This window comes from Mytilus edulis, chromosome 9, assembly GCF_963676685.1.
Source record: "Mytilus edulis chromosome 9, xbMytEdul2.2, whole genome shotgun sequence".
Classification (NCBI taxonomy): Eukaryota; Metazoa; Mollusca; class Bivalvia; order Mytilida; family Mytilidae; genus Mytilus; species Mytilus edulis.
In genome coordinates, this window is record NC_092352.1 from 64,931,115 (window position 1) to 64,943,264 (window position 12,150).

The 12,150-nt window shown below is 32.6% G+C and overlaps 1 protein-coding gene across 1 annotated transcript; it reads right to left on the minus strand.

Annotated features, from left to right (window-relative positions):
* Positions 1-10,920: 10,920 nt before the first annotated feature.
* On the minus strand, positions 10,921-11,910 carry LOC139490107 (uncharacterized). The gene is made up of 2 exons (XM_071276959.1): positions 11,253-11,910; positions 10,921-11,156 (listed from the first exon to the last, which is right to left on the minus strand). Exons 1-2 carry the CDS (start codon positions 11,908-11,910, stop codon positions 10,921-10,923), a joined length of 894 nt encoding a protein of 297 aa, XP_071133060.1.
* Positions 11,911-12,150: the final 240 nt, after the last annotated feature.

Here is a 12,150-nt window from a genome sequence, read left to right on the forward strand (position 1 = left end):
AAAATACTTTTAAAAGATTTTAGGCCCACATTCTTAAAGTACATTCGTGATATGCTTTTTGTTATTATATACATTGTTGTTACACCTTATTTTAACAATTTCAAACAAAGTTTAGCAAAATTAATCCGTTATTGAAGAGTTTTTGTAAATATTGAACACTACGAGTATGTTCATCTAATTAATAGAGTACGTTTCAATTCGTTTCATCATTTATATTTTTCGCAAAATGTATTTAATAATCAACATTTATATGATATTTCAAACCTTTATTAAACAACAATTTCAGAAGCATTATTTTGACTTTTGCATTGAAACAAAATATACACTACAAAATGAAGATACAGGTTTTCCACTTGAAATTCGACTTTCGAAAAATACTGAACCGGACCGATACTATTATTCTAATCTATTATAATAAACGATATTTCGTATCACATAGATTTTTCATGGCTAAAATTTGTTCAATTCGATCTTTTTTGTTAGTTCATGGTCCCATTTCGAGTTGGTTGTCGTGTTGTTATGTATTTTTAAAAATATTTCTTATTTTCGTATGTTTATTTGATATGGTTTTTTTTCTGTTTGTTTATTTTAAAAATAAAGAACCAAGTCAGAATTTGGACATGTACATTGTAGTTATCTGGAAAATGTTTGAATTAGAAAGTCCTATACGATTAGATCCTAGTAGTTAATAGTTATCAAAGGATTCTAATTCACTACGCCAGACGCGCGTTTCGTCTACATAAGAATCATCATTGATGCTCAGATCAAAATAGTTATAAAGCCAAACAAGTACAAAGTTGAAGAGTATTGAGGACCAAAATTCCAAAAAGTTGTGCCAAATACGGCTAAGTTAATCTATTCCTGGGATAGGAAAATCCTTAGTTTTTTTTTAAATTTCAAAGTTTTGTAACAGGAAATTTATAAAAATGACCATATAAAAAAGGCAACACATGTGTTTTAATTTTGAAAAGTGTATCGTGTGCAAGAAAAGAAGTACCGAATCACTTCCTTTACTGTAAAGAGTAAACGTTGCTTCTTAAGTTCTGCTGAAAAACTTAATGATGGAATCTGCCAGCAATATGTTGAAGCGTATGGGTCTTTTGTTGAAATTCATGAGTTGGTGAACCTATTCGATTCTGATGTCTTTTTTCACTTTCCCTACCACCCTTTGGCCCATCACTCACAACTTACACCAGTCTGAGAGGTGGTATCGCATTGCTTTTTAAAAATGTATTGATGATAACAAAAAAGTAAACAAATTGGTGACCTTGCAGCTGACTATTATAAAAATGTGACCCTATGCTTTTCTCTAGCACACACAGTAGCAGACATTTTTTTACCGCTACGATATGAAAAACTCAATAAAGTTGTCTGCTGAAAAGGAAAGCCGCACAAAGACTACAGCTTCCACCAAATAGTATCAGATTATTGAAGGGAGAAGGATTCCTGACTGGTAGAAGTTTTTTTCTGTTAAAGAAAATCAACAAGCTTTCCGTAATTTTTTTGGTATTTTTTCTTCTTCAAAACTGTGACAAATCTCTTTCTACCTTGTTATTGGTTTTACTTAGCCGGAACGTTAGTAAATCAGAAATTGCAGAAGTTATTTCAGACAATATAAATGTTGATTGTAAATGACTAACTCGTATGATAATTAATGCCTTATACTTTGACATGAAGTTAACAGAAATGGGAAAGAGCGACAGAATAATCATACGGACCTCTGATCGATACTGGTGTGACTGTTCTGTGTGTTCACTACTTCAAACAGATGACACATGCATGCGAGTTGTAGGTGCAGATGGGGAACATTAGCAGTATAAAAAATAGTTAAAGATTTCCCATTCACCAACTATGTGCTTGCTTTTCCCCAACTGTAACATCTAGAAATTGACAATGAGGGTCGATTGAAAACATAAATTTACGACAAAAGAAATGATTTCAGCTTTCCAAGTGAACTTTCCATTTCTAAGTAGCAACATTCCATCAGCACCTGCATACGGGGTATATATCTCCCAATTGATTTGATATTCCCGTGCTTGCATTTCCTATCATGATTTTCATGATAAGCTCTTAAACCAAGAGTTCTAAATAGTTAAGTTGAAATCATCCCTTCGTAAATTTTACGGACGCCATCACGAGTTGGTTGACCGTTATGGAATAACCGTTTCACAAATGATATCGGATATGTTCCTTACGTCGTAAATACAATCCTCTTTCCTTTCGTGAATGTGACCCACCGAATTAAACTATTTAATGGATTTGTAATAATATAAGCAACACGACGGGTGCCACATGTGGAACAGGACCTGCTTACCCTTCCGAAGCACCTGAGATCACCCCCAGTTTTTGGTGGGGTTAGTGTTGCTTATTCTTTAGTTTTCTATGTTGTGTCATGTGTTCTATTGTTTGTCTTCTTTCCTTTGTAGCCAGAAGTTGACAGTTTATTTTCGATTTATGAGTTTGACTGTCCCTCTGGTATCTTTCGTCCCTCTTTTACATGCATGAGCTTTTGCATAATAAACGTTCGAGATAGAAGGCTTTAATTGAAAACAACATTTATCATTTATTGCTTAGGTTGGATGTCACCCGGCAAGGTAACTACTGTAACTTTAACAGAATTGATTTTGTATAATAGAACAAGTGTTTAAAAACGCCGATTTTCAGAATTAATCAATTACTGAGTATTAAGTTCCTTTTTTTTTTTACATTATCGAGATAATTCAAAATCGATTGATTTAAAATTTAACACAAAATGCTGCTGATATCTTTCAATTTTGAAAATATAGAAAGAAAAAAAGAAAACAGTATGTTGATCTTTGACCTTAATTTATGCAAAACTGTTACCATATTTCTTGTTGACGACATCGATATTCCAAAAGTACTCATTTTTCCGAATCCAATGATATATAATATAGCCATATAGTATGTTTGACAATTAAATTTTTAAAATATTGGGTCTGGTCACCGTACTAAGATTGTTAACATCACGGATATATACTGTACATGCAATTTATAAGATGTGAGAAAAATAATATATACAAATGAACGATACTTGTTTCATGATAAAATTCAAGTGTTGATACACCATGTGCCTTGAAAGTACTTAATTTGAGTCTTTATTTTATCATGAGTTTTTAAACGTAAACACATATAACATTTTTAGCTATAAGAAATGAGTATAATCACTCGATAAAAAAAGGACACACTCGAAAAAGCCCGGACTGCTCTCGAAAAAGCCTGTACATGAAAAACTGAATTTAGTCTCAAAATGCCGTTTTCAATGCTATAACAATAGTTTTTGTGAAGTGTCTGTATATCTAAGGTATGCATTTCCGTCGACATTTGTATTTGTAAGAAAATGGCTTTATTCGGTATTTTGGAATAAAAGCATTTTAAGGCTAAATTTAACTTTTTAAACGAAAAGCAATGTTAGAATGATACTATCTTTATATCTCAAATATTAACATATCATGTATAACCTTGTATATCAAACTCAAGCTTATATATCACGTCTTGTTAGAAAAGAAGTCTGTTTGTTTACATTTTTGATCATATTCACTCGAAAAAAAGAGGCCACACTCGAAAAAGGCCGATCAAATCACTCGAAAAACCACGATCCTAGCCAGACACTATACCTACCGTGCAATTAATGTCTCTTCAGTGATGTTAGGAATCGAAAGTATTTGGATTGCCATTTAATTTACCTCAATTTAGGATAGACTCTTGAATTTTAAAGAGTCAAAATAGAATGTACGGATTATATAAACCGGAGGGAAAATATAATACAAGCCCAAACGATATAAATATAAACAAGTTTAAATTAAAAACAACGCTCCAACCTATGATTGCATTAGATACAAACCGACATTTTTATACGTGTGCATGTTACAAATTTTTATATATAAACAAGTCTAAATTGAAAACATATATATTTATACATAAGTCTGAAAATTACACCAAACAGTGTAAAAATTAGATTTTTCTGCTCACAATTTTTTTCCCCGTCACTCAGCGGGATTCGAACTTTATTATTATGCTATTGAATGAGAAGACCTCCTTTTGTATGTCTCTTCTCTTCCTTCCATTGTAAATTAATCATCATGCCTCTGTGTCTTATAGGTACCATGCATAGTCACATTTGTTATCCTCTCTTATGCCTATTCCCTTTGTGATATGTTGGGAGATAACGAAATTTACGGTGTCAGACCACAATTTAAATATCCCTATCTGTTCAACCAAACTTTGCAATTTTCACAGCTTTCTAAATATTTTACCTTAATTTTAACTTCATAGAAACCGGGTATATCCTGAATTGTACATGTATCACATATCTGCATGCCAATTTTCAACATACATTCAAAGCCTTCTAAGAAAAAAAATGACCTTAAAAAGAGGTACTCCAAAAATAACCCCTGGTTTTCTGGAAATCTTAATTAGTATACTAGTGCATTAATCCTCTCAATTTTTAATGCAAACTCATAGAAAAGTAAATTTTGGCTCAAAATGGTTTAAATATATTTCTCTTTCACCAAAAGTTTCATTACTGCAAATTTGTTGGTTAGTTTAAGTAAACAAGGACATCAACAGCACTATTTTGTGTCAGAGTAGGACTACTTTTACGTTCTAAATTGGAGGGAGTAATTGGTGGTCTGACACCTAAAGTCCGGATATTGTTTCCGTCATCGGCCGGACTTTAAAGTCATAGACAAGACTTCCGTTTACATGGTTATAGGGAAAACGGTACTATTTATTCTGTCATAGGCGACAATATTAACATTTTCTAAATTTACCACTTTTTAAGATAAAAACCTGGATAAAACAGTTATATGTTGTGTTAGTACTTATTATTGTGTTTTAAAAATTAAAGCCAAATAGTATCATGACCAACTTCCAACGGAGCTTGTGTATGTTATCCATGCCCACCGTCATTTTGCACCAAATTTACGAAATTTTGCAAGTCTTTTCGAATAATTCTCTAGAAAATATTTCAATAGGTTTCAAAATTTAAATTGTAAATATACACACTGCAGTTATTCATAGATAAATAAAAAATATATTGTACCCTTACATCCAATCACAGCGCTCCTAATTTGACTTCCTTCACCTGCCTTGGGTACACAAAAGGCCAACCTAATGCTGGGAAAATTAAATACTACCTTTTCCCTATACTGTGACATAAAGATATAAAGAATTCTTATGACATTATTAATGCAATACTGAGCTATTGTGAAAACCTTGGCTATAATAAATACTTGTATGTCCCCAGTACTTAAAGAAACATAGATCATTTTATGTCCCCGTCCTTACATGCTGGTTTACCTCATTCTCTACTTCTTTCAGAAAAGCCTTAATATACAACCTGTATCCAATCATATCTTATCTTATTTAAAAGAATGATAAATAGTTCCATTTAAACAGATAAAATGGACAGTTCCATTCAATTTGTATTTATTTTATCAAAAATTTACAACAAATGCACAAATTCAAGATTTTTCATACTAATCTCCATTCCATGCTTTAGTTTTTGCCATATTGTGGTTAAAAATTTCCGAGCTTGTTATAAAATCTATTATTCTGTCTTGAGTTGATGAAAACAAAGATATTAGACACTTTAAACATTAAATATGCAAAATACTCAGCTTTAAAGTTGCCTTTGTTGCCTGTATTAATCAATGAAAAAGCTGAATTATGTCCCTTGGGAGTATTAATTTCCACCAAAAGTCCTTTCAAACAGTAGGAAATGAAAATTATTTATGTCTGATATAATAAAAGAAAGAAACTACAAAATGAAGCACTTTTGAAATATTTGCTGCATGAATTATCAAGAATGTGAACAATTCTTTACACAGGAGAGTATAAAATCTATGTAAATTTAGCCTCAAGTGGGCCTCTTTTTTTCTTAGATGAACAATTCTAACACTGAAAATGCCTCCAATGTGACCAAATATTGCCTAATTCCATAAACAGTACAAACTAAACCAGACAATTTCCCAGTCTAATAGATTATGTTTACAGAAATACCCAAGTGATACATATAGTGAATCACACAGCAAAAAAGGCAAACATTTCAGTAAAAAATATTTGTCGCGACTTGAATTCTGGTGTTTCCAATTGAAATAATCATTGCGAAAGGTGAAATCAAATACAAAAGAACTATAATATGGTACATTTTACACAATATAGTTAGTATTGACATCCTAGAATAAAGTTTTATATCATTACCAATCAATTTGACCTATCATGATGACTCAGCACTTTTCTCAACACAGTATTGTTCTCAGTGAAAAATTTCTATTCTTTGTGATAAAAATCAAATGTACTAATCAAAAGCTTCAAAATAGTATAAAAGAATTGAAGTCTGAGTGATTTTGATTTCCCTTTCTATCTTCAGTATAGGGAAAACGGTACTATTTATTCTGCCATAGGCGACAATATTAACATTTTCTAAATTTACCACTTTTTAAGATAAAAACCTGGATAATACAGTTATATGTTGTGTTAGTACTTTATTATTGTGTTTTAAAAATTAAAGCCAAATAGTATCTTCTTCTTCTCTATTCTTCCCTCCACTATCTGGAGTACCACTACTTTTGTAGTGTATCACTGATAAGCAACTGATTGACTGTAAGCAACTGTGTGCATGTGCAGGAATATTATACAGTGCATATGATCGGTGCACAAACCAGTATTATTTCGCCTAAATATATTGTTCTAGATACTGGTATAATGGATGTCAACACAGCCTGGCGTACCCACCACCAATTTACAACGCAACGGCAGTTGGTCTTATCCAAATTGAGCTATTTTAGGCTGCGATCCCAGCTGGGAGCTCAATTCAAACATAAAACTTTAAAATAACTTAATGTCAAATCACTTTTGTAAACGTGCAGGAAACTGTTCCATCACCATCCTATATACATTTGAACTCCATATAAATCACACATGTTATATCAATTATACACTAATCACTGTCCATCACTTTAAAAGTTCATGCAATGTGGCATATACTAAAATCTAAAATTACTTCGTGTACCACCAAATTATCAATGTTACTGTGGCAGTTTGTTACTCAGCATATAACTCAACTTTTTATTGTTCATTCTAAGTTAAACCAATATGCACAAATATATAAAAATATAGAACAACACGTTTAATAATTTATTGCGTCCGAAGCGCTTTTCTGGATTTACCTTCATCAGGAACGCTCAAAGCCAAACATTTGAAATCCGAAGATGTATAAGTACCGAAAATCGTTGAAGAGCTATATGTTAAAAATACCTAAAATAAATAAAATAGCCAAATTCATCTAAAGCCAACTTTGCCTGAGGGAGTTGAAACCTTAGTTTCATAATAATTTCAAAATTTATAAACGGACAATTTTAGTAAAGTTTGTTTAATCATGTCAGTACCGAAGCACTGACTACTGAGCTGATGATACCCTCGGGGACTGATAGTCCACCAGCAGAGGTATCGACCCAGTGATGTAAAAATATAGAACAACACGTTTAATAATTTATTGCGTCCGAAGCGCTTTTCTGTATTTACCTTCATCAGGAACGCTCAAAGCCAAACATTTGAAATCCGAAGATGTATAAGTACCGAAAATCGTTGAAGAGCTATATGTTAAAAATACCTAAAATAAATAAAATAGCCAAATTCATCTAAAGCCAACTTTGCCTGAGGGAGTTGAAACCTTAGTTTCATAATAATTTCAAAATTTATAAACGGACAATTTTAGTAAAGTTTGTTTAATCATGTCAGTACCGAAGCACTGACTACTGAGCTGATGATACCCTCGGGGACTGATAGTCCACCAGCAGAGGTATCGACCCAGTGATGTAAAAATATAGAACAACACGTTTAATAATTTATTGCGTCCGAAGCGCTTTTCTGGATTTACCTTCATCAGGAACGCTCAAAGCCAAACATTTGAAATCCGAAGATGTATAAGTACCGAAAATCGTTGAAGAGCTATATGTTAAAAATACCTAAAATAAATAAAATAGCCAAATTCATCTAAAGCCAACTTTGCCTGAGGGAGTTGAAACCTTAGTTTCATAATAATTTCAAAATTTATAAACGGACAATTTTAGTAAAGTTTGTTTAATCATGTCAGTACCGAAGCACTGACTACTGAGCTGATGATACCCTCGGGGACTGATAGTCCACCAGCAGAGGTATCGACCCAGTGATGTAAAAATATAGAACAACACGTTTAATAATTTATTGCGTCCGAAGCGCTTTTCTGGATTTACCTTCATCAGGAACGCTCAAAGCCAAACATTTGAAATCCGAAGATGTATAAGTACCGAAAATCGTTGAAGAGCTATATGTTAAAAATACCTAAAATAAATAAAATAGCCAAATTCATCTAAAGCCAACTTTGCCTGAGGGAGTTGAAACCTTAGTTTCATAATAATTTCAAAATTTATAAACGGACAATTTTAGTAAAGTTTGTTTAATCATGTCAGTACCGAAGCACTGACTACTGAGCTGATGATACCCTCGGGGACTGATAGTCCACCAGCAGAGGTATCGACCCAGTGATGTAAAAATATAGAACAACACGTTTAATAATTTATTGCGTCCGAAGCGCTTTTCTGTATTTACCTTCATCAGGAACGCTCAAAGCCAAACATTTGAAATCCGAAGATGTATAAGTACCGAAAATCGTTGAAGAGCTATATGTTAAAAATACCTAAAATAAATAAAATAGCCAAATTCATCTAAAGCCAACTTTGCCTGAGGGAGTTGAAACCTTAGTTTCATAATAATTTCAAAATTTATAAACGGACAATTTTAGTAAAGTTTGTTTAATCATGTCAGTACCGAAGCACTGACTACTGAGCTGATGATACCCTCGGGGACTGATAGTCCACCAGCAGAGGTATCGACCCAGTGATGTAAAAATATAGAACAACACGTTTAATAATTTATTGCGTCCGAAGCGCTTTTCTGGATTTACCTTCATCAGGAACGCTCAAAGCCAAACATTTGAAATCCGAAGATGTATAAGTACCGAAAATCGTTGAAGAGCTATATGTTAAAAATACCTAAAATAAATAAAATAGCCAAATTCATCTAAAGCCAACTTTGCCTGAGGGAGTTGAAACCTTAGTTTCATAATAATTTCAAAATTTATAAACGGACAATTTTAGTAAAGTTTGTTTAATCATGTCAGTACCGAAGCACAACTTTATTGGTACTTCACTCAAGTTTCCTTACACTGCACTAGTAGCCTTATATCTCCTACTTCACTAGAAAAAAACACACAACAAGTAAGTTAGGGAGAAAATCAGTAGCTTACGTAATAGTTACTTTATCACCTATTTGGGACAAAATTTTGATTATCCTAGTATAATTTCCTTATACCTTAATAGAAAAATAATTGCTTAACTTAATAGAACAACTTAGCCATTTTTAACAACCCTTAAGTTTCCTTTACAAACTTAAATATAAGTATTGCAAAAACAATATCAGAACACAAGGCTTACTTAACATTAAATTGTCATATTAAACCTTAAACTTTTGATTAATAGTAACTTAATAAATTTATTTATTTATTTTAAACTATTTTATGATTTCAAATGACTTTAAATGACTTTGCCATCCTAACTGCCAACTAAATCCAGTATAGAGCATCTTTTATGGTGTAGAGCATATACCATTCCTCTTGTTATGGCCTCAATTTTCTCCATAAATGAGAAAGTCTGTATTAATATTGGAACTTGTGGGATAGAAACATCCAAAATCACTCTCAATAGCATTGAATTGTTTGAGAAGACAAGATTTCCTATTTCATGATTAAAGTCATAAAGCAGAGTTCTTAGCTTTGGAATAAATTGATTCCTCACAGTATCTGTACTAGCACATTGCAGCAAGAAATGTTCAGTATCTTCGATCTCATCCATACACAACGGACATATCGCACTTACTTCGTACTTGTTAAATCTACTACGATTTGATTGCAGTGTATACACTCCTGTAAGTAGTCTAGCTTTTACATTAGCTTTCATAATAGAAATAGAGTCAAGTCCTGTGTTGGCCCAAACGTTATGAACAGTTTCACAATTCATTGACATGGGATGCAAAAAGCGAAGAGTAGACTTTCCTTTTGCCATATTCGTTATCTTCTGTCTCCAGAATGTTTCTATTGTCTTTTCACATAGTTTTTACAACTTAAATTTGTCTATGTAAAAACGCTTCTATTGGCATCTGGCCAGACAGAATATATATTGCTGCATCAGCGGTTCGTTCTGGCAAGTTTTGAAGAATTTTAAGTTGTGATTTGTGAAAAAAGTTCAATTCATCCAATTCCTTTCTGGTAAGTGTTACACAGTCTAGTTCAAAAATTAATCGTGGGCGAACATATGTATTCCATAATTTGATGACTATATTTGGGTTGACTCCATTATATCCGTGCATACCTGCACCCATTAGCGAATAGCAGGTTCGTCTAGCTAATTTAATTCTTTCTGATACCAAACATTTTTCTACTGAATTTCGATTAATTCCAACATGAGTATATGAAACAACATGTTCTATAGGTTTTTCGTGTAAATAAAATTCATCCACACATTTTTCATTTCTTTTACTATTGAAAGTCATAATTTCACTTTTAGCTTCACTAATAAAATATCTATCTTTATTTGCAAAAGTTTCTTGTAAATTTAACATTGTCTGTAACGAAATAGCATCTTCCGCTAATAATACAATATCATCTGCGCATGCTGGTGAGGCAATATGTATCGTTCCAATACGGAAGCCCAAATGTTTGTTTTGATACCAATCTAATAATGGATTGATATAAAGTTTATACAGAGTAGGAGACAAGATACCACCTTGCCTAACTCCCTGTTGCTCATCAAAAGCTCTTGAGAAATGTCCATCCCACTTAACCTTTGATCTCATTTACTGATACTATTTATATACTACAAACCAATCCTCATCCTTAACTCCAGACTGAAAAAGTTTTAACATTAAATAATCATGCCACACAACATCAAATGCTTTAGAAGCATCAATAAAGGCTACACATACTTTCTTTTTACGATCCTTTCCATCAGCTAGCGCCTCAGTAAGTAGTAAAGCTGCATTTGTTGGAGATACCCGTTTAGTAAAACCACGTTGCAATTTATTTTGAAGTCTATCTAAGTCTGGTGAAATTTAAGACAAATGTATAGTCTCAAAAACTTTTCCTATACTACATACTGTAATTCGCCTATAAGAATTTGGATCCTGCAAGGGTTTACCATGACTCTTGTGTATTGGAGTAATAATTCCAGACTGAAAAATTTCAGGTACATCTCTTTCTTGTAAAACACGATCAAAAAGAGCTTTTAATATTATAGGTACAATTTGTCCATCACATTTCAAATGTTCACTCATTAGATTTAACTCGTCAGGTGACTTTCCATTTTTCATTTTGCTTATAGCTGCTGTAACTTCATCTAAAGTTGCATATTGCATTCCCTTATTCCCTGAATTTTGTAGTGTCAAAATATTTTGTATATTACGCTTCACAATTTGATGCTGATGATCACAAAATGATGAACTTGTAGATAATGTACTTAATTTTTCAAAATACGATGCCCAGCCATCCCTTATTTCTTCTGAGGACTCAAGATTTATGCCATCAATAACTAATTTAGTCAGTTTCTTAACTTGCCCAGTTCTTTGTATATTAATAAGTTTGTAAAAGAGCTTCTGATTTGAAGTATATGAGTCCATTATTTCATAATACAGTTTATATCTATTATTGGCATCCAACTGCCTCTGAGCTTGTCGGAGTTTCTTTTTAGCCAATTTACAATTCACCCATAGAATGTTAGTTTCACATTTATTTCCCCCATCTTGTTTGAAAATATTATATCCTTGTTTACTGTCATGACAAAGACTTCTCAAATTCATAGGCTACGGCTTTAACTTTCGAACCCTACGTTTTTTAACCTCCTCTGATGCTTCCTCTGCACTTGTTTTAAAAATATCAGCCACATTTTGAAATTGTTCATCTAAAGTTCCAGATGCTATATCTAAGGAATTAATTTTTTTATCAAGTAACCTTTGGTACTTCAACGTATCACATTTTTCCCAATTCTATTCATCGTAGCAGTATTGACAGTTTTTTCCGTAGCATGTAAATTACATATA

Bases quoted from the DNA above. Each gene is read 5' to 3' on its own strand.
- LOC139490107 (XM_071276959.1), bottom strand. From the start codon at position 11,910: ATGAATTTGAGAAGTCTTTGTCATGACAGTAAACAAGGATATAATATT. The intron at 11,157-11,252 runs GTAAACCCTTGC...AAATTTCACCAG, and splicing joins TCCAATACACAAGAGTCATG to ACTTAGATAGACTTCAAAAT.